This window comes from Panthera pardus, unplaced genomic scaffold (assembly GCF_024362965.1).
Source record: "Panthera pardus isolate Hobbes unplaced genomic scaffold, ASM2436296v1 HiC_scaffold_27, whole genome shotgun sequence".
NCBI classification, from domain to species: domain Eukaryota; kingdom Metazoa; phylum Chordata; class Mammalia; order Carnivora; family Felidae; genus Panthera; species Panthera pardus.
The window spans coordinates 2,585,080-2,608,156 of record NW_026526843.1 but is presented as its reverse complement, the minus strand read 5'-3'; the positions used below and the strand labels follow the sequence as shown (position 1 = coordinate 2,608,156).

At 49.3% G+C, this 23,077-nt stretch overlaps 1 protein-coding gene and 1 non-coding gene across 8 annotated transcripts in view; one reads left to right on the top strand and one right to left on the bottom strand.

Annotated features, from left to right (window-relative positions):
- BCORL1 (BCL6 corepressor like 1) overlaps window positions 1-22,820 on the bottom strand; it is a 63,681-nt gene extending 40,861 nt beyond the window's left edge. The window contains exons 1-3 of one of the 7 annotated variants that reach the window (XM_053891295.1): window positions 22,009-22,161; window positions 21,279-21,456; window positions 3,499-3,628 (exon numbers count right to left, since the gene is read on the bottom strand). In XM_053891295.1, the coding sequence (XP_053747270.1) occupies window positions 3,499-3,584 (86 nt within the window). In that variant the 5' untranslated portion in view covers window positions 3,585-3,628; window positions 21,279-21,456; window positions 22,009-22,161. Of the gene's footprint in view, window positions 1-3,498; window positions 3,629-7,048; window positions 9,160-20,236; window positions 20,341-20,365; window positions 20,920-21,278; window positions 21,457-22,008; window positions 22,162-22,728 lie in introns of those variants that run through there. The other 6 variants (XM_053891297.1, XM_053891296.1, XM_053891300.1 and 3 more) reach the window with 6 other exon arrangements.
- On the top strand, window positions 12,114-12,186 carry TRNAQ-CUG (transfer RNA glutamine (anticodon CUG)). The gene has a single exon. It is a non-coding gene; the product is annotated as a tRNA-Gln (tRNA).
- Window positions 22,821-23,077: the final 257 nt, after the last annotated feature.

The window sequence follows — 23,077 nt, the reverse complement described above, 5'->3', positions numbered from 1 at the left end:
TGGACTCCAAAACTGTACCTGGGACAAGAGAAGCTAAAAAGGCAAGGGAGATCACCACAGGCCTCTTCCCCTTGTTTCAGGGCTCCAGAAGGGGCTAACCAGGGGGAAATGTCTGTCTGGTCCCATTAAAACGCAACTAGGCTGGCAGAAGTGGGAGGGTTCCACTGCTGGCAATGACTGCTGGTGACAAACAGAAATGAGTGTAAGGACAGGCAAGGGCTGGAGATGCAGTCAGGGGTCTCGAGGAAGGGGAGGAAGGGGGCCCTGGGGGAAAGGGAAAACATACTTTGACAACAGCTCCTGGGAGACCAGAAAAGCAAGGCCTATACTCCCAGCCTTGGGCCAGGGAGAAGCATATTCCAACTGGACTGGCCAGTGATGGTTTTGGAAGGAGGACGGTGGCAAAGGGAAACAAGCAGCATTGCCCTCTCCCTTGCGAACCCCACCTGAGGGGCTGGGGACCCCACCTGCAGGGGCTCCCAACCAAACAAAGGGGATCTAGCTGCATATCAACCCCCTGCCCTTGCTGGACTCCCACCCCCGAATAAAATCACCTTGAATGCAGGAACCCCACCCTCAAAGATAGCCACCAGACACCAGCAGAGCCAGCCTGCAAGCCCAGAGACTCTGGGGGTGGCAGGGGCAGTGGAAGCAGCAGTCCTGGCCACTCCAGCCATACCCATGCCTGAGTGCCAGTCCCTGAGGCTCTGGGAAAATGTTGTGTAGCCACGTTTCAAATCCTCAGAGGAGAGGGGTGTGCAAAGCTAAGCAAACATTAAATCGCTCCATGGAGAGAAGAGTCTGGGACAGGAATAGCTTGCAGGGGAGGGGTGCACAAAGAGAAGTGGGTCAACCAGGCAAGGTTAGGAGAGTACAGACAGCAGGGAGGAGGGGGCAGGGGTCAAAGCAGGCTTCAATCAGGACTGAAAATCAATCCCACCATTTCTTCCCAACAGAGATGTCCCTGGGCGATTGTGCTTAAGGCTCTGTTGAACTTAAACCAGAAATGGCCATAACCTTTCAGGGCTGTTTTCCTAATTATTAAGGGCTAGCACCACTGTCCAACCAGATCTTTTTCAGTTCCCACTGGGCCCTGACCACACCATACACATCAGGCCCCTTAGATTCCATCCCCTGCAGACTTTCCCTGCCTGAGTCCCAGCACACCCCAAGACCACCTGCATTCCAGCCAGGGTCTTCCTGAAACACACCATGTGGGAAATATCAACTCTCACCTCAAACTCCTACTCATCCCTCAAGCCCCTGCCCAGATATCACTGCCTCTGGGAAGCCCTCCCTTATTCCCCCAGGAAGTCTGCCATTCTTGCATCTAGACTCCCACAGGACCTGTACATGCCTCTCTATAGCACTCACCATCAGTGTCCCATGACTGTTGGTTTGCTCTTGCTGGATTTAATAAATGTTTGTTGAATGAAGGAATGAATGGATACAAGACAGAAAGCAAGCGAGCAAGAAAACAGAGAGTCAGCCAGAGGTTTGACTAGAGTCAGCCGTCTGGGGCTCCCAGAAGGGCCCTGCCCCTGTTCTCACAGTCCTCAACTGCATCTGATGAAACTGGTCAGGTTTCTCAAACAATTTTAAGAGTTAACCCCCATGTGCAGCTTTACACCCAAAATTTCTAAGTTCTACCATTTGTAAAGGGCTGAGGAAGATGATTTTTAAATAAGGTGGGATACCATTTTGGAAATCAGCTGTAGCATGGCCTAGACTGTAGAGGAAGGTGACAGTAAAGGGTAGATGCGATCAGAAGTGACAATGCTTAAAAGGTCATCTTAACCACTAGGCATATTTGGTAATGTAACATCCCAAAAAAGGTCCATAAAGAGGGAAAGTCAGGTTTGGGACTCACTTCCTGTTCCTTTCTCAGCAGGGATTTAGCATGGACAGTGAAGCAAGGTAACTTGTCCACTTATTTTTTAAAGGCTCTAGTCCAAATCTCTGCCTCCAAGGCTCAACTACTTAAAACGAGTTGCCAGTGAATGCTTATACAAATCGATACCACCACCCTCCTTCCCCCAGTTCATCTCTTAGTAATTATCTAAGGACATACTTCACACCCAAAGGAAAATATCTTTCTAATGCAGATCTGAGAGGGATTTTGTCTTATTTTCCTTAGTCCTGACTTATATTCTAAAATTAAATTCCTTTTAAGTCCATCTCTAACTTGTTCCTCAGCATAGAGAACATTAAACTATTAGGCACTAATGGCTTTAAAAAAAAATAAAAAGGTCTATTCTCCTAACCTGAACCTAAGACAAGTATATAGTTCTGTTAAGAGCAGAAGAAAAAAGAAGATACACACAAAGATGTCCATTCCTTTACCCTTCCAAATTACCAACATTCCCCCACATGCACACACACCCATTGCACACACTCCCAAGATTTACCCAAGGAGACACCAGATTTGAATCCTAGGAAAAGCCATATTGTTCTTCATTCTAGGGGATTGGTCTGATGTATTTGGATTTATTTATTTTTTTTTTAATTTTTTTTAATGTTTATTTATTTTTGAGACAGAGAGAGACAGAGCATGAACGAGGGAGGGTCAGAGAGAGAGGGAGACACAGAATCCGAAGCAGGCTCCAGGCTCTGAGCTGTCAGCACAGAGCCCGACGCGGGGCTCGAACTCACAGACTGTGAGATCATGACCTGAGCCGAAGTCGGTGGCTTAACCGACTGAGCCACCCAGGCGCCCCTGATGTATTTGGATTTAAACAGTTGATGGATTGAAACAACAGCTAAACACCAGCAAGCCTGGCTTTTCTAAAAATGAGAGAGGCACTGCAACTATCACACGTCTCTGTCTTTGGCCCAGGGTCACGAAAGTCAAATATAAAATCTGAAGGCCATTTTGAGTGTCCTTCCTATGGAGAGTGATCAGTAAAGGGCATAGTTTGGTCAACCAAACATTTTGGTGAACAGAAAATTTAAGACAAACACGTATCACCAATTCTCGATTTCGTATGACAACTACATTAAGCTGTTTGATCTTCCTGAGATACTTCATAAGGATCTCACTGCGAATCATCATTAGCCTCATGAGGCAGGAAAGCGCTGATCACCAGAATACCCACTAACAGTTTCCAGTATACAGCTGAATAATAAAACTGTCTTTCTTCCAGGCTTAGATCAAGGACCAAAAATATCTTATGCGTATCCTTGAGCACCGAACATGGATGCAGCAAATAAAAATTGCAATCGTCTGAGCTTCCCCTCACTCCACAATCTGACAGTTCTTAATGAGTAGACAAATGTTAGTTGGACAAAGGTCATCTGCTGGCCTCCTCACCTTCATCTGAACAGGAACGTCATGGCAAGGCAGCCACTGACACAGTCCCAGCCCCATCCCATCTCAGGAAAATTAGCAACCAAAGCCTCTTCCCCAGGGTCCCTCCCAGGGCGTGATACAGCTGTCCCTCTGGTGAGTAGGTACCGCTCACTGGAAGCCAGCAACAGCTACCTTCCCAGCCTCCTCACCTCTCCTCGTTGATGCCACACATGCGAATCCGGTCAGAACTGGTCCAGTTGTGCACGCCGCTGTAGAGTGGTGCTGTCGAGATCATGACAGCCACTCACCACCAGATGGGACCTGCTGTGGCCGCTCCCCCTGGGAAAAAAGAACTCCGAAAAATCAAAACTCATAACAGGGACAGCTGCTTTAACCACCTTTAACAAGGAAACATTTAAATAAAGGCAATTATGGTACCAAAACATTAAAGCAGTCTTTCCCACAAGGCAGCCTGCTAAGGAAAATTAAGGTCCAAATGGGGATGAGGGTGCACCAGCTTTCCAGGAATCCATAGGTTTCAGGATGGAGACGAAGATGCTGTTAATCACCTAGAGTGATTTTTAAATTATCTTAAAGACAGATATGCCTGAGTGTTCAAGGAAATTCAATCTATTCCAGACAAACGAGATGACAGTGTATTTTTTCACACACATTTAGCCCAACCAACTGCAATTAGACGGTTGTTCCCATATATGAACAATGCGTTGAAAGACTACTGGGGATCTTTTTCTCAAACCTCTCTAAATCCATGGGTACTGAAGTATTTGAGTGATGTACCAATTTAAGTTCTCCAGAGGAAGCACATGCTTTCTTTATAAGCCCTTCAAAAATACTCTATTCTGATTTCGACTTGGGAGTTATACAGATATAACACATATATCTAAGCTGGTTTAAAGTTCCCTAAAAATCAGATGCAATACCCCTTGTACTCTGGCCACAAACAAGCAAACAAACAAAAAACAACGGTCCGTGAAAAAACCACACATTTCTGTCCTTGTCCCTTTCTATAGGTCTTGTCATCCCCATGACCTACCACCCCCTTCAGCAGCTAACATCCAGCTGTCGCTGTTGACAACCACTGCACAGCCAATTCACCCTTCTAGAGAAAATGAGGCATCAAGAAAAAGAGGTTTATGTTTACCCAATGAGCTTGTCTTAAGACCCTTAAACTCTTGAATTAACTTATTAGCTAAAGTCTTCTTCATCAAAGCTCAACTGAACAGAACCCTCCAGTGATCAGAATTTTCTGTTCTCCACTTTGCCAAGAAGTAAACTACTAAAATACAGCCACATCAGGGGTTTGTTTCATTAATTCTTTATATAATTTTTAGAGACTGTCCACATTCAACACAATAGCACTTATCCATTCAACAAATATTTACTGAGCTCCTACTGTATGCCAGCACTGTCCTCGGTACTGGGGATTCAACAATTACCTAACAACACCGAAATCACTGCCTTCATGAAACGTGTATTCTAGTGGGATGAGATGGACAATACACATGTGAAATGATTCCTGTTATAGTATAAGGTGGTATATAACACAAGCTAAGGGCCATGGTGACAGAGGTGGGGCGGGGGGGGGGGGGAGCAGAATGGGCTACAGTCTGTAAGTGGGTAATCAGCATATGTCTTCTGAGGAGACATTTAAACATCCTGAAGGAAGCAAAGGGGTGAGCCATGTGGATATCTGGGGGAAGAGCATTCCAGGCAGAGGGAACAATCTATGCAAAGGTCCTAGGGCAGGAGGCTACATGATAAGATCAAGAAAGAGCCAGGAGGCCAGGTGGCTGGTACAGCAGAGTCTCCAAGCAAGGGAGACAGGCAGTACAAGGACAGCAGAGCCACAGCCTCCCATTCTCATCCTGGTCCTCACCCTCCTCCCCATGTCTGTGGTGCAGGATACTTCTGCCCTTGCTTTCTTTGTACTTGCCCCACTCTTGGCTTTCCTGACCCAGTGCCTGCTGGCTTCTCCAGGCTCTTCTCCCTCTCTACCCACCCCAGAAACCTAGCCCTCATCTTGCCTGGTCTCTCCTCACCCCTGTGAGCCCCCATCTCTTCCCCTTCCTTCCCTCTCTCTCTCCCTACCCCCATCTCTCTCTCTCTCTTCTCCATTCCCTCTCAATTTGTCTTTCCTATTCCCCTCTATTACTCATCCTCACCTCCCTCTTCCCCCTGTTATTCTCCCATCTGTCTCTCTCTTCACCTCTTCCCTGCTTCTCTTTCCCCTTTCCAATCTCTCTTGGCACAATCTGCACTCCTCCACCTTCCTCCTTGCTCCCCTCATCCTCATTTCTCCCTTGGGATCCCCTCTCTTCTCCCTCTTCTCCTCCTTTCCTTCCCCCCTCCCCCTGCATCCCCCTCCCTTCTACTCTTTGTCCTCACCTCAGCCTTCAGTCCCCCCCCATCTGTCTCCCTCTATCTCTCTTCTGTCTCTTTCTGTCTCTCTAGCTCAGTCTGGCTCTCCTTGGTTTTCCCCCACTCCACCTGTGTGTGTGTGTGTGTGTGTGTGTGTGTGTGTGTGTGTGTGTATGTGTACCCTGCTCCTTCTCCTCTCTAGCTCCTGAGCTCCCCCAGTTGCAATTCTCCCCTTCCTGCACCAAAGACTCCCAAATCTGTATCTCTATCCCTGACCTCTCTCCTTACACCCAGACCAGAATTTCCAGCTGCCAGCAACTTGCTGTTAATTGGATGTCCACTGAGCCCCTCAAACTCAATGTGTCTCAAACCGAACTCATTATCTGTTCCCATAAACCTGCTCCCCACCCCCCACGCCCAGCGTGTTTCCTATCTTAGTTAATGGCACCACTATCCCCCAGCCTGGAAATTTCAGCAGTGTCGTCTTCAACTCCTTCTCTCCCCCCACGGCTGCCCACAGCCAATCAGGAGTCAAGCCTTAATAATGCCATCTCCATCCTCTCCTGCCCCTCTTGCCACCACCCTGATGCAGGTCCTCATCATCTCTCACCCAGAATATTACAATAGCCCCTTAACTGGTCCCTCTGCCTCCAATTTCTTGATTCTACAATCAATTCATCTTCTGAAGCACCAGTTCGATCATGTTGCCCCCGCCCTCCTCAAAAGCTTTCAATAGCTTTCCTGTCTTCAGAATCAAGCCCAAATTTCTTAGCACAGCATTCCGGGCCCTCCAAGACCTGGCCTCAAACCTCCTCTGGTCTCCTCTTCAGCCACATCCTGCTGTTTCCCTGCCTCCTTGCTGTCCCAGCTCCTGACCCTTCCCTGAACAGACCATCCAGTTTCAGGACTTTGCTGCTTCCTCACCCTGCAATGGCCTCTCCTGTGCCCCTCCTCCTCTCTGTGTCACCCCTCAAAGCCTGGCTTAAATGTCATCATGTCACCTCCCAAGCCCCAGCCCCTGGTCAGTTAACCCTTTCCTCTCTGGTTCTCCTCAAACGTTACATTCCTACCTCTCCCACAGCACTGATTCTTACTCTTCTCTGCAGTGTGGTTATTTGGGGGTATGGCATGTGTGTCTCCCCCACCAATCAAGCTACTTAAGGTAAGAAATATCCTCTTTTCTGTCTCTGGTTCCTCTGCAATGTCTTACATATAGTAAGTACTTCAGTAAATGAGTGTTATATGGAAGTGAATCCTGGAGGAGAATTGAGGTGATGACCTTGAGAAATTACAAGCAAAATCAACCCCCCCAAAAGTGTCCCTTGTGCTTAGTTACTATAGGAAATAAGGCTGGACTTCAGTGAAAACACTATGCGTTACCTATAGCGCGTCGTTTGCAGCAGCATGATTCCAGCATAGTCCATTGTCTTTGAGTTGTTTTGCCCCTCTGTAAATTGCAGGTAACTGATGGATATGCAAACTCTGTATTGTCCCATAGAGTTTGGAGTGACTTCCCTCCCCATTGTGGAAAAACCAGTTTTGCCTCCATTTGCAATTCAATTCGTTTACTCCATATAAATTTGTGCTTTTGGACTTTTTCTCTGAACCAGCTAGAACATCTGTCTGGTTCCCTGGCTGATTAATGAGTAAAATAAAATCTTTAACACGTGTTCACTTTTATATCTATATAAGACTCACGATTTTACCTTTTTCTAAAAACTATCCTTAACATTCCTAAGACAGCTATGTGGGTTAACGCATGATTTTAGAAAGATTTCAACAAGGGGTAAGACAAATGGATGGACTGTCTGCTTCATTTCAGTTCACCAGGATCCCATCCCATCCCTGAACATCCTGGTCAATCAAGTTGTGACTTTTTCTTAGACTAACTTGGAATATCCCAGTTTAAGAAACAACAGCTCAGCCCGTTGACTGACACACCAGGTCCTTTTTAAAAATCTTTTCTCCCTATGAAGCATTAGAATAATCAGGCAATGAAAGGGGTTACACTTGCCACAAGATGAATTTTAACACAAAGTGTGAGTTTTAGTGCCTATCTGAGTATCTGTAGGCAGCAGATAGAAGTCAAGTCACCACTGCTTTTTCACTCTTGGGTTTATTTTTGTTCTATTTAGAGGGGATTAGTAGTTTGTAGTGCCTGGGACAGAAATCAGAGGGGGGAATGAGGCCTGGCATTTGAAAACACAACACATAAAATATCATCACCTAGATAAAGGTGACCCCTCAAAGCAAAAATAACAACAACAAGAAAACCAAGAAAAAAAACAAAATAATTACCAGATAATATCACACATTTTAGGACTACCTAAAGGCACCCCTATTTTCATGAGATCCAGAAGATAGAATATTTTCTTAACTCTTGGCTTCCCACTCTTCTGTTATGAATTCCTCAGCCCCTCTTCCTATGTAAGGCCTACCGCTGCTATTAACTGTAGCCTTTGCAGAGGAGGGGAGGGGAGAGGCAGAAAGCAAGGGCAAGAGGGCAGTGAGCTAAGTGGTCTACGCAAGAAGGCAAAATTGGGCCTCCGGAGCCAGAGAGTAAGCAAAGGGAACTTCCAAAGAGGCACTGATGGCGTCAATGTCCACAGGACCAGAGGAGTTCAGATGGCCAACGTACACCAATGTTTCCCAAGTCGGAATCACCAAAGAGCTTGTTCAAAATACAGATTCATGAGTCTCAGCCCTGGAGATTCTGATCTGGTAGGCCCAGGGTGTCGTTTCATCATTACCATGTCCAATCAAATTAGTAGCCACTCCACCGTACACTGCTGTTCAAGAGAGGTGAGCAAAACAGAAAAACCTTACACACACCACCCTTGGTAGGTTCTGCTGGCATACACACTTGTGTACCGACTTGCTTTTGCTTACAAAGCCTGCATTCGTGTGTGGTGTGCATTCTCAATCTGTGTCTCTTGCTCTCTGTGATGGGAACCATCACATCAAAGGCTAAAGGCAAAGTTCCTAAAAGGAACTTGGAAGAAACCTGGTAATCCCGAGTGACCCGGGAAGCACGGGCACAAGGATATGAAATACCTCAAAGGATTTTCCCAGATACCGCAACCATGTAATTGTTAAGAAATGAACAGCTGCATGGCCCCAGAATCAAATGCCGGTCACTGCCTGCAAGGCAGTGGGACCACTGTGAGCAATCCCTACTTTGGGGGGGAAAACTGAAAAGACACATCCAATTCAGAGTGAGAACAAAGAAGAGCACATGCTCTGCCAACCCAAAGTGATAGTGGGGCTGAAAAAATAAATAAATACAATGTTTTGATTAAGCAGGCATACCGATGCACACTTAAGGAGGACTGACCAAGATCCAAGGGCATGAATCCAGCAAGTGGACAGCAGAGAGGAGGCAGTCAGACATAATCACTACATTACAAAACAGGGGAAACCAAAGAGAAAATGGACTAATAGGTGAACAATAACTTTAAAATGGTGAAAAGAGCAGCTAAGCTGAGGGCAAGCAGGTAGTAGAAGACAAACCATAATGAGGCAGAGAGCTTTCCCCCCACCAAAAATTCAAAAGAAAAAAATAACCGCCAGAAGACAAGGGCAGGTGTGAAAGGCATAACAGAGAGGCCCACAGAATAAAACAACCAAAAGAAAAAATGAAATAGGGGAACCTGAAATATTTCACCATCATGGGCCAAACTGAAACACTGTGGGGAAGCAATTAACACAGACATTTTAAAAAGTTTATAGAGAATATGTTATCAAAAGGGGAAGAACATCAAATTATAATCCAAGTCAGGGTTAGGGGGAGCTGGTAACGGGGGATAGTCAGCAATAAAATCTCAAAGAAGATTTTACAGATTGGGTAGACATTTTCTGTTCTGTTTTGAAATGAAGATGCCAAAACAAGCAGATTTCACAACAACTACAAGCAAAAGTATGGTCATTGTGCATATGAGGAAGAGAAGGACACGAAAGGAGGTAATACAGCATCTATCTGACAAAATGTCTTTTACCTTGGTAAAACATTAACCTTGAAAATGGCCAGACAGGGTGTTTGTCCAGTGAACAAGTTCCTCAGAATCATGTAGCTTCCTTTGTGGCCAAAGACCCCTTATGTGCAGAACAACATACAGGATACAACCAGGCCCTTTACACATAGCATGAAATCTTTCCCATTTGTTCATGGTTGGACTCTTACTATCTAGCCAATAAATTAGAAGTTCAAGATTAAGAAGGTCTCACTTAAACTAAATCTGCTAGTACTCTCCCAGGCTTCTTTTGGTTCACATTGTCTGGTGACCTGGAAGCAATTATGATTTTAAGAAATGAAAGAGCCGGAAAATATTCTTCTTGAAGCCTGGCCCTGAATCTGTCCTCAAGAGAATAGGCGTGGCCAGTAGACAGTTTAAGAAGGAGGGTTGGGCCAGTGATGACTAATGTGTAAAGAAAACCAACTTTGGGACCTATTGCTTCAACAGAAATCTAGAGTTCTGGGTAAAGCTCCCATAAGTCAGAGATATTCACATTCAAACTTCACGGAATCAAAGGAGAGGCCAGCCCATTACCCCACTTTGGGAAAAGCAGCACCTAAAACAACCCCAAGGATTTCCAAGAGACATCCAATGGGCCAAAGGGAAGAGGCCAGGACTCCCACCTAACCACTGAAATGCCTTCAGAAAGACGTCAAAAGATCTCAAAATCAGTGGGTTTTTTTTTAAATGTTTATTTATTTTTGAGAGAGCTAGCGAGCATGTGAGCAGGGGAGGGGGCAGAGAAACAGAGAGACAGAAGATTCAAAGCAGGCTCTGCACTGGATAAGCAGACAGCCTGATGCAGGGCTCGAACTCACAGACCATGAGATCATGACCTAAGCCAAAGTCAGACACTTAACCGACTGAGCCACCCAGGCACCCCACAAAATCAGTTTTCAGTAGGAAAGTGTACACATACTCAACAAAGATAACTTTACCTGGCTTTTAGATATGGAGCCCCTACCACAGATCTTACCTTCCTTGTTGCTCTCTGCCTTCTTCCACATGCCTTCCACTCAGTCCTCCCCTCCACTCAGCCCTCTGGGGAGACCACTGAGCTGCTGGAGGTTCAGCCCCTGTTGCCTCCAGGGACCTAACCTTAACCCTAGCCAGGGCCCTGGCCCTAAGGGGGCCCACCATTGAGGTCTAGAAAAAGATAGATTTGGGGCCAGTGGCCAGCGTAGAATATTTCAGCGTGGAAGCCAGAATTTTGCCATGACATTTCCAGGGCCAGGATGGAGCTGCAAAAGGGGATCATGAGACCTTACCTAACCCTGGCCCACACAATCTTCTGGCTCCAGAATCCAAACCATAGGCCTGAGACGCACCTGACCATGTACCCTCAACTCATATATCCCCACCTAATCATATATCCCAAACCTCACCCCCTAATGAGGAAGTTCTCCCAGTGCAAATTGTCCTAATCTAAAGATTTCCCATATAAAGGTGTTCTAATATTCTCTACAGGCTTTCCGTCTAATATCCATATCCCCTCACCTTCTGTACCATTAACCAAATATCCCCTTCCCTGAAACTCAAGAGTCCCTTATACAAGCCCCAATCACTTTACTTTGCTTCCCTTCATGCAAACAGGCTCCTCTATCACTACATGCTACCACACACCCACACACCCCCACACACACGCAAAATCAACTGGAAATAATCTGCTGGACAACTGAAAGGAGGAAGGGGCCCTTTGTACTGTTCATCCCAGCCTTCTGCCTGACTAATCCATTGTAGCACTCTCTAGTTACCCTGAGGGTTTTTTCTACCCAAATATTTCTACTGGTTGTACCCCAAGGGATAAGTCTTATAGGAGACATTGCATCCTGTTCTCAGATACATTAATTCCTGTATTTAGCAAGAAGACTAAGTAGTTGCCTGCACATGGCTATAGCATGGACACCTTCATAGACTCCTTGGTACCTCCACATTTAAAACCCTGGCCTATAAACATTTATGAGATTGGATACAAAAGAATTTTAACTACCTGTTAAACACATGAGAGCTTACTCATTCAAATGAATGTAGTTACCTACAAAGCAATCACCTTGGTAGGCTAGACCTTTGGATGGAGTGACCAGGGCTTGCAATCTCCCTGGGGCTCTTCAGTGAATATTACCACCCAAACCCTTTCCAATCCAAACCATACCATTCTTAATCTCCCCACTAGTGCTGGATCTACACTCAGTCAGAAACCTGATGTTTAAAAACTGCCAAAATCCATTCAGAGTCATCTATTCACACAGCAGCAACACCCTTGAAGAGTGATATAGTCTAGTATCTACAGCCTAAATTGGCGGGGGTGTATTTGGGAGAGCATTTTCAGCCCCTATTTGTTAGCCATCTCAGGTACCTCATTAGGTACACTTACTATGCCATCTGCAAAATAGAAATAAAGGAGTCCCTACTTAAAACTGAGAACAGGAGGTGCCTGGCTAGCTCAGTTGGTAGAGCGTGCGACTCTGGATCTCAGGGTCATGAGTTCAAGCCCCATGTTGGGTGTGGAGCTTACTTAAAAAAAAATAACAATAAAATAAAATTGCGAATAGCACAAAAGCACTTAACAGGACCAAAGGTAATCAATTCCAACAATGAAGGAGGCAAAAGCAAAAGTTTTAATCTCTCACATTTTCATACCACCAGTCCATTTAGCTTTTCTATCTACTACCATACTTTTTTCCTGTTATTCAAATAGTACTTGCATCTCCTGCTGCAGGAAAATAATTTTACTCCATTTAAGGAAAACATCTCATCATAGCTTTATACTAAACCTAGGATCTAGTCACAAGATTTTATACAACTTCTAAATGTCACCAATATCTAGAAAGCCTAAGCGATCATCATGAAATTAATCAGTCCTTTTCAAAATGCAGAGCCACCTCAAAATGGCATGGCAAGTAACTAGGGTCTTTTTTTTAAAAGCACTTATTTCCTCTAGATCAAAAATAAGAGTTGACTTTCCTCTGTCTTGGTCTTCAGCAGAACCACGTGAATATTTGGTGTGTCTTTCACACTCCAAAGTTGAATCATTGTAATCTGAGATCTGAATCCCTTTCATGATGCTTCTGTGTCTTCCATGCTATGGACTGTGAGAGTGGCCCTTGGGTGTCTCCATTTCAGTATACTGCATTCATGATACGGAATTTTTCATCTAAAGAGGTTTCCTCCTCACTAAACTTGTGCCTTTTTTTTTAAGTGTCTTGGACCTCTCACACAAATATTTGGAAAGGCCATTATCACACTATTTTTTCTATTCTCTCATTCCAGACTACGGGCTCAACTCATTTTACATAAATTACTCATTCAGGGGCCCCTGGGTGGCTCAGTCAGTTGAGCGCCTGACTCTTGCGCTTCAGCTCAAATCATGATCTCACAGTTCGTGAGTTTGAGCCTGGCATTGGGCTACACAATGACAGTGCGGAGCCTGCTTAGGATTCTCTCTCTCTCCCTCTCTCTCTGCCCCTCCCTGCTCGTGCTCTCTCTCTCTTAAACTTAAAAAAATAATAAAATAAATTACTCATTCAAAGGTATACATATAGAGTGTACACGTGTATATCTATATACACATATATATACATTACTCATTCAAAGGTACACATATAGAGTGTATATATGCTATCGGCTCCCCAAGGCTAGAAAGGATATTTTCTACTTCTTTTAACATCCACTCCTAATAGTGTCGAGCATGATACAAGGCATACAATATGTGCTCAGTAAATAAACTACTGGGAAAAACTAAAATCCTCTCTAGGTCATATGGAAACCAAGAATCCCGCATAAAAAGCACTGGGTCTGTGGATGCCTTTTACTTCCTTTGGTCTCTTATAAAGGAAGACTCTATCTACCCAGGCTCTATCTACCAGCCTTTCTCTTCTTTCTTTTCTTTACTTCCACAATAAAGACAATCAGAAGTAAAATGGGGCCAGGGCAAAACAACAAAGTCAACTTCCAATTATTTGAGTGTAGTTTAGCCACAGCTAATTTTTAAACCCAGCCAACTTATGGACTGCCTACTGCTACTTACAGTATGTGTGTACTCAGGAAACAAATCCTTTTAATATAAGCTGAAGCAAAATATAAATAGGAAGGTAAATCTGCTGGGGGGCGGGGGCAGGTAGAGAATAATAATACATTTCCAAGCCAAAAAAGAAATTATTAATTTGTTAACTGATCTACTGTTTTAAATTGGCCAGCTATTACTCTCTCCTTATATTGGCATAGCTGACTGTTGGCATCAAAGTCCACTCTGGCTGCAGAGAGGATCTCTATTTTATAGCCCCCCCCCCTTTTTTTTTGGTGTTCAGAAGTTTGGTCTGGTGATACCTGAGGTATTCGAGACATGCTTTCTCCCATCCAATTGCTGATGAACATCCTTGTCATAGAGCCATGCAAGACCCAGGCTCTATCTACCAGCCTTTATAGAACTTCCAGATGTTAGAGACATCTGGAAAGCCCAACCAGTTGTAATTAAACACAGCAGCCCTTTTCAGAAAGCAATGGTTTTTTAAAATGTCACCCTAGTAAACTAGGTTTGGGTCATTTTTTACATGTGGCCCAAAATGTCCCCTGAAGTTTCAACTAGATATAGACTCTTCAGTTTCTGCCCTAAAATCCTGAGTGAGCAGTGTTACAGCACAGCTGTTAGAGAAACTGCCACTTTCCACCTCAAAGGTGGATGCAATAATGCAGTGGTGAGCCAAGTTATTCCTTCCTACCACATTGTAAATGCTAAACATGTACTAATACAACAGGAATATGGAGAAAGAGCACAGAGAATCAAGATACGTGGGAGTGCTCAGGAGCTGTGGATAGTTTTTATTTTGCCACCATGTGGCATAGAGAAATATAAAAGGTCATAGGACTCCATTGAACAAGCAAAACTAGATCATAATGTAATAATGGATGCCATTTACTGGACTCCTGCTATGGAGCTGGTCTGCCATGTATATATCATCTTGTGCAATCCTCATAGCCCTGTGAGACTGGGATTATCATCTCCATTTTATAGATGAAAACACTGAGGCTCAAGAAAGTTCAGTAGTTTGCTTCTACCACACAGCCAGGAAGTAGAAGAGCAAGGACTCTAACTTAAGGCAGTATGTCCAAAGCCCTCCAGCTAATTCTGAGACACACCAAAGTTTGAGAACCACTGCAAGATACTAACCTACACAAGGTGCGACCAAGTTAAACTGAGTAAAGCCCTGTCATCATGAGACACCTAATCATCTCATGGATCAGGTAGAGAGTGCATTGACTCATCCTGGGGATCAGAGTCACATACAGTGCACTTTTCCATAGAACTTGGAAAAATGAAAGTCTGCTTGTTTTTCTTGTCCCCAGACACCAACATTATAACAAAACTTGACTATACCCTTAAATGGCACTAACACTAAGATTTCTAGACATACCTTAGCAATGAGGTAACCAAATTTTGTTTCTTAGCTGACAGTCGGTAAAGAAGCCTGAAACACAAAGCTTTGCTGCCCCTCAGTACTCTCAATTCTTCACAGACGCTGAACTTAAGATCTTCCTAAAATCCAAATGAAGACGTATCCTGCCTCACATACTCTCCACGAGTAAATCTGAAAATTATCACATTTTACAAATAATAAATCATCACTCTTCAAATTCATCACAATTCACTGACCAGGGAAACTATGACCTTGATGTGCAGCCTGCAGCCACTTTATAAACAATTATCCATGTTTTAATGTTTTATGGGGAAAGGGTGGCTTCTGCTTAAAAAAGAAAAAGAGGGAAACAGAAAGCACATTTGAATTATGGGAATAGAAACAGAGTTAAATTTTACTCTTGACCAGATTTCAACTTCAGTTCACCAAAGAAAGTTTTCATCATAAAATACTGCTTTCAAGTTATGAACAGTGGAAAGGGTACAATTTAGAAAAAGAACAGTTTCTACATTACTTTAAAGATAACCATTCCAAAACTGACATTAATAAAGCCTAGTTAGTATGTGAGACTACATAAAATAGTGTACTAGCATCCTAGTGGCCAAGAGGTAGATTACTTCTTATTACCCCCCTCTTTGGCCATCCTGATGCTAAACCCTCTGCCAAGCATAGACCCACACCTAACTGGAGCTCCAGCATTAAGAAATTTCCTTTCCTTTTGAAAACTCAAAGGTCTAGGGTCTTCCTTCCCCCCTTATGTAATTCTCAGTGGCTTCTCCCCTTTCCCGTCTGTTTTACCCCAACAATTTCCACTTTCCCCAGCCCTCTCTCTGTTAGTGTTCACTTTCCCACCCAACTTAACCATGAACTCCTCCTCTCTCAATCCCAGATGCTGGCTAACGCTGGAAAACAGCTCTCTACCCCACTGTGGCCATTCTATTCCATCTCAAATGGAGCTCTCAACCTAGAATCAATGAACCAGTCCAGATGTCCAACCCATGATTAGTGCCTCTCCTCCATGCCCCCACCCCACCCTCCAATTCTGGCCCAAGGCTCTAAGGCCACTGTTCTTTATCCTGTTTCACTCTGGAATTTCCATAATTCACCTCCCTATATCTAGGATTCCTCCCACTTGCAGACTGGAAAAACTGGTGTATTCCCACTTTCTCCTTCTTTCAAGGCCATTCTACTTAGGTCGGTGAATTCCTTCCCCCATTCGGTATCTTTATTTTAGCCTTAATTTTACAACTAATGCTTAGACTTGTAAGCCCTGGATCTCGGCTAACCTCTGCTTCCTGGGCCCTCCCAGGGCAATGGCTATCAAAGGCAATTTTTTACCTTCTCTGACACTAGTTGCAGATGACATCTGAGTAAACACCTTCCTCCTTTGCCTCGTTATTCCACCCTCTTTCACATCCTGCATTTTTTTACCCTATATACTATCTCTAAATTCTCTATTTCCCTATGGGTCAATATGTGTATTTTCTTCTTACATGCCAGTTTCTCTCCAACCCTATTTTTACTCAAGATGGTCCTCTCTCTTGCACCAAACCTAGTTATTCTAGTATGGAAGTGTAAAGAGTCTTAAGGGTTCTTCAAACTTTACTTTGGAAAACATTAGCCTGGAGATTTCAAGGTTCCACTTTTTCCTTAGTTGACCCTGACCTGAAACCAGCAATGATCATTTTTTCCCCCCTCCACTGCCTAAACAACCCTCTTCCTGACTTTTGTTTTTGCCTTCCTTTTTTCTGGTATTCAAGTCCTTTTCTCCCATAATTCTGCTCCCCTAAAAGAAGCCCCTCTCTGAAACCCATAATCCAGACTCATCATGTGAGATTCTCTGCCACCTGTGCTAAACATTTTTTTCCTATGTAGTGAACTGCAGCAGGAATAAGGCAAACAGACCCCTGGAGGAAACCCTTTGCTTCCCAAAAAAGTCTAGGCCACTGAGAGTCGATGTCCTACCAGCTCTCAGTAATCAAAACAGCCAGATCTCCAAGTGCCCTTGGTGCAGCCACCATTTCCTCTGGAACTCCCCTCCACCCTGCCCAATCCAGACTCCAACCACAGAACTTTCCAGGGACATAGCTTTCCTCTGCCCTATCCCAATAATTTGCTGTCTTTTCCTTATGGTCTATTCTAAAGAAACAGTCCTCCTTAACCCCTTCCTCCATCAATGATTCTCAGAGCCAGAACAGAAAGAATCCTACCCTTGCTGCATAGCTAGTAACAGGGCCAGCCGTCTCCAAGTCAATTTGAGTAAGGCTCTGTGTCCCATGGCCTGTGCCTCTTGTCCTCCCCATCTATCCCAAAGGCAGCCGCTCCAGTTGCCTTATCAAAAGATGAGCCTGCCTATCAACAGCACGTGGCTTAGTCAAAACAACCATGTCCCTCCTAAACTCTATCAACCTTCAGATTCTCTGAACTTGAGTCATCAAGCCCCCTGCTCCTCCTAGCTCCCCCAGTCCTTCCTACTAACTTTGCTACTCCATCAAAATTTTACATGTTGCTCTCCCAACCTTTTGCTTCTATTTGAAGCTTCTGGGTGATTTGGGGGATTGGGTTATCCCATTTAATCCCCAGTGAAATCCTCCAAATTTCTTTCCTGTGTACTGCCCTCTTCAGTACCATCTGGTGACATCGCCATTCAATTTGAGTACCCCTAAACTCTGCTCCATCTCCCCCAAAACAAAGTTCCCCCTATCCTAACATTCAAGGACAGGTCAGGTAAACAGAGAATGAGATGACCTTTAAAGTCCCTTCCAACCTTGGGATTTTATTATCAACCTAATCCACTTCCGACACCAAATGCGTCCCCTGTTCATCTCCCCAACGTTGGGCAGTGTGACTTTGAGAAATAGCCTTCTAAGTTGAACGGGCCATGCGGCCAACCAGGGTAACGCTAACCTACAACTGCACCCCCAAAAGTCTCACCAAAGATTTTTGCAATTACATTCCACTTCTGCGCTATGAGAACGACCTCCAAACTGCCCTGAGTATTCAGCTGTCGCACGAAGTTGTCAGGCCCTCTTCCCACTCTTGCGTAAAGAGCCCCTAAACCCTGGGCTAAGACGTGTCCTCGCCAAGTGACGCCTGTCCTTACTATCTACTCTAGAAGACACCAAGAATGAATAAGTATCACCACCACATCGACAGCTTCCTACAGCCAACACTGAAAATTTCAAAACAATAAAACAAAAACAGTGCTTCCACTGGGGGAGGGGGGAGGTGCAGGCGGAATAGAAGGGCACCTCCATGGCCTGGGCTGTTGGCCTCCCGGGTTTGCAGTGTGCTTCCCTCTTCCTTTCCCCTCTACCACATCTTTCCCTACAACAATCTCCCGCCCCTCCATAACACGAAATCCCCAGCCGAGGTGCGGTCGACTCCTCCCAGACTTACCCCGGACGTCCCTCTGGCCCAGCCTTCCCCTCGGCGGGACCCCGGCGAGGAGGGCCCCCTCCACCGTCCAATTCACCTCCCTGTCCCTACCCGGGCCTCTGGGCGCCCCTGCAGGACTCTGTCCCGAAGCAGAACCTCGAGGAGCCAAGCCCACGAGGCCCGTCGCGGGACCCACCCCCCCTTCCTTCTCCCAGCACCTCGTCCTCCATGCACCCGGCCCCCGGGGCTCTTCGTTGTCGTCGTCCGGGCTCGTACCGCCCCCCGTCGGGGGCTCCACCCCCCGCCTGCCCCCGCCCCCAGGACGGCCCCCTCCCCACCACGCACCGCCTGCGCCCTCTGCCCCTGCACGGGACTCCCTTTGGCCTCTGTTCCCCGCCCAGAAGCGGCGGCGGCGGCGGCAGCAACGGCTGCGGCGGCCCCAGCAGAAGCAGCAGCGGCGGCGGCAGCGGCGGCGGCGGCAGCAGCGCCGCCCCGGCCCCGCCCCGCCGCCCGCCGGAGCCCCACGCCCCGCCCGCCCGCCCCGCCGCCGGACTACTCCCCCCGAAGCCCACCACTAAGCCCCCCCCACTCCCCAGCCGCGATCCGCTCGAATCCAGCTCCGCTGGGCCTGCTGTCTGTTCCTCACGCCCCTTAGGACTCGGGGTGGGGGAGCCCTGAGGTTCGCAGCCATCCCTCTCCCTCCTTCAAGGGCTGGGGGATTGCCCCTGATCCCGAAACCCGGCCCCGTAACCGGAGCCTCCCTCCTTCCACCCCTCGGCTTCGCTCTCAGACCCCTTGCCTCCAGGCCTGGCGCGAAGCGGGTGTAGAGCTTGCACGCCGGATCTCCCCATGGCTTGCCGGGGCTAGTATGAATTGCCCCCATCTCATCCACCTTCAATTTAAGCCCCCTCCCCGCCGCGCCCGGCCCGGCGGCCCCCGCCCCTAGAGCGAGGGCAGCGGAGCCAGGGCGCTCCGAAGTCATCCCCCGCCTTTTTTCCAGGGACTCGGATAATTGCCCCTGCCCCCATCACAGCACTCCCACTCCCGAACCCAGGCCCCGCCGCCACCTAGGGGGTACCCCTTACCCTATGGTTCCCGCACCCCAACACCGGGGAGAAAGCAGCCCTGAAGAGCAACCGTCGCACCTCCCCTCTGAGGTTGGAGGGTATTTTCTCCAGGTCTCTTCAAGACTTCATCACGGACAGCCACCCCCCCCCCCCCAAAAACAAGCCCTTTCTCGCCCTGCCCTCCTGGCCAGCCTCCCTTGGAATCATTGGATCCTTGAATTGGAGGGGGGGCGGTTAGGGCCAGGTAGTTAACAAGACGGTAGCCTCCACCTCCCTTTCCAAGGAGTGGGGTAATTCCAATGGTCCCCCCCCCCAGGATCAACCCGACCCCCGTTTCCATGGAGACCCCCGCCCAGCCAGGAAGAAGACTCTCAGATCGTGGCGAACAAGTCTCACCTGGCTAAGGGAGAAGGGGGTGAGGAGGGGGTAGGGTAGGGCAGCGATGGGGTACGAAGGTGGGAAGTGGAGGGGAGCTGTCCCGAAGGGAGGGGCGAGGACAGAGCGAGCTCCAGGGAGCGCTACGTCCGGGGACACGAAGAGGACGGCGCCCCCGGGGGGCAAGCAGAGCGGCCGCGGGGCGATGAAGGGACAGGGTTGGGAAAACGCTTAGGATAGAAAGAAGCGGGTGGGGGGATATGAGAAAGCCGGGGAGTCAAAAGGGGTGGAGGGGTTGGGGGAGAGAAAAAAAAGACGCACCTGTTCCCGGGTCGGCTCCGCGGGGAGGCTCAGGCCGCCACCCGGGCTCCCTCTTACCCACTCTGAGCCGCCACCCGCCTAATACTGCCCCGATCTGGTGCCCCCCCTCCGCCCCTTATTGCCACCGACCTCCTTCTCCTCTCTCTCCGCGGCGGCGGCGGTCGGACTCTAGGAACTGAGAGGAAGAAGGGAGGGCTCGGCAAAGCGGAGGAGAGACAGAGCCACACACTGGCAGCAGCCGCGGCGAGCGAAAGAGTGAGGGGGAGAGCGGTGTGTGTGTGTGTCTGTGTGTGCGAGCGAAGCCTGGTGGAGTGGGTGCCGGTCGCAGGGCTCGACGGGAAGTGGAGTCCGGCGAGGTTCGCGGGCGGCGCCAGCCGCCGCTCCACCGGACTACAACTCCCAGAATGCCACCCGCCGGGGGGGGGAGGAATGGGGAGGTGGAGGCGAAGGGAGGGAGCGAGCAAGAGAGGGAGGGACGAAAGCAGGGAGCAAGCGGCGGCGAAGGGGGCAGAGCCAAGCAGCCCCGGTGACACTGGGAGGGGAGGGGAGGAGGAGGGGATCGCTCCGAGGACCAAGCGGATTCCGGAGAGGGAGGCAGCAGCAGTGGCTGCAGCAAGCCGGGCAAAAAGCTAGACTCCCAGGAGAGGCGGAGGCGCTCAATCCTAGGGGCTGCAAGAGCCCCACGCCCCCCCCCCCGCCCTCAACGCCCCTCAAATGGGAAGGTTGAGGAAGGGAAAAGATCAGGGCGCCAAAGCCAGGGGTTTCTGTCTCTTTCCCCCAACGCTCTCCACCATATGCCCCGACCTGACTTTCTCAGGCCACTGGTGCCCGATCCAGTGTGCAAATCCAGAGACCCCAGACCTCCCCTGCTGGGCATCACAGAACGGATACATTCAGTCCCCTTCTCCCAGGGGCCTGAGGGAGGCTCCCCTTGCTAGCAGGGCGTGACTCCCCCCTTCTTCCCGCCCCCCCCCGTCGTCGCCACCCCCCCATCTCCCTCCCCAGAGCCCCTCCCCTGAAGCCCGAGCTCGCTTCTCCCTACCTTACTAGAAATGGAGTCCCTCCGGGGGCGACTACCCAGCCCCCTCCCTTATACTGGGTCCCTGCCCACCAGTATCTCCTTAGCGTTGCCCCCTTCACCGAAGTAATAGTGGGGGCGACCCGAGTTGGACTGGTGGCTACTTTCCCTCAGAGACTAGCCGTCCTTGGCCACGCCGACCCTGTGTAGAGATAGAGAAGCACGTTAATACCGCCCCCCCAAAGTTCGGATCCCCGTGGAAATGGCTTACAAGGAAAGAGGGGTTGGTAGTGGAAGTGAGCTGGGGGTGAATCTCAATCCTCAAACCTCGTCCTAGGCGTGGAAATCCAGGGATTCCTCCCTTTCCTTAAAAGCCATCAAATCGCTTGGGGTGGAAGAATGGAGTTAGATTATCTAAACCCCAATGTCCACATGACTCGAAGCAACGCTACATGTAAGAATAAGATACGAACTAGGCTTCTGCCGTGGGAGGGAGAGTATACCGCCGCCCCCCTCACCGTCCTCCAGCCCCCAAACACATACCCCTAGGAGAGTCAGATGGCCTAGGAAGGAGGGGAGGCGGTGGGAGTGCTGGAGAGTGAAAAGGTTGTGACGGGGAGGGTCCGCGGCCCCCCGAGAGCAAAATCCAGATGCTAAGAGGTGGGTGGGGGGTGCGGCATAATTGCAGAAGGTGCCTTTCCTAGCTTTTCCCGGAATCGCCGCCGAACACCGTCTAACACTCGCAGTTGCTTACCAGTCCGTCCCCTAGCCCCATTTGTGCGCGTGAGGCGGCCGGAGCCCGGGAAGCCGGGGCACAAACTCCGCGGAAGCTGGCCTTCGCCGCCGCCGCGCTGCCGCGGGCCTCCCTCCCTCCGCTGGCGGCCCCGCCGATCTACCTTCGCCCCCGGCCGAGGCCAGACCCCGCTCGCAACTCCACGCCCCTACTCCACCCCCGGTTCCCCCCCCTCACCCTCTCCCCGCGGGTCCGGCCCAGCCCCTAGCGCCGCCCCGCCCTACCGCTCGGTCCCGAGCCCAGCAAGTGCCCCGAACTCGCCCCCCGCCCCCACGCCCAGGCCAGTCCGGCGGGGCCTGGTTTCCCCCTCCTGCCGCGCCCCGCCCCCGAATCCACGTCCTACTTCGCCACCCAACTCGGCCCGGTCCGGGTTCGGCCCGCGCCCAGGCCACCAGAGTCTCCGGTTCGGTCCGGTGTACGGCCACCCACCCCGCCCTTGCCTGGGTGCCGGCCTGGCCCGCTGCCTGCGCCCGCCGAGCCGGCCCAGGCGCGAGGTCCGGGTCTGGGTCCCGGTGCCGGCCTCGGTCCCAGCGGTGTTGCCGCGTCTCGCCACGAGGGCTCGGTCCACGCAAGATCCGAACCCGCGCGGGGTGGGGGCCGAGGAAAGCAAGTTTCTTTATCTTCCCTCCGCCCCCGCCGCAGGGCCGCGCCATCCCCCACCCCCCGCGGCGCCCCCTTCACCTGGGCAGAGCCCCTCGGCCGCTGTCGCAACTTTGCTCTTCTCCACGCCGCCAGGGAAGCGGGCGAAGCAAGAGGAGGAGGGAGGTGGCGGGGGGGGGGGGGGGGGTGCTGGGATCAGGCCGCTGGGCTCCGGGAGGACACGTGGGGGAGGAGGGGAAGGAGGAGGAGGAAGGGGGGGCGGGCCTGCAGTTCTCGGGGCTCCCCCTGCCAGCCCCGGGAAAGCCGGAACCTCTCCCGGCAGCCGCAGACCCCGCACTGGCCACGGGGGAAGAACGGAGCCACCTTCCCCGGCCAGCCCCCGGCTCCAGGAAGGGGGGGCGAGCAACGCCGCTCGGGGTCGGAGAGTGAG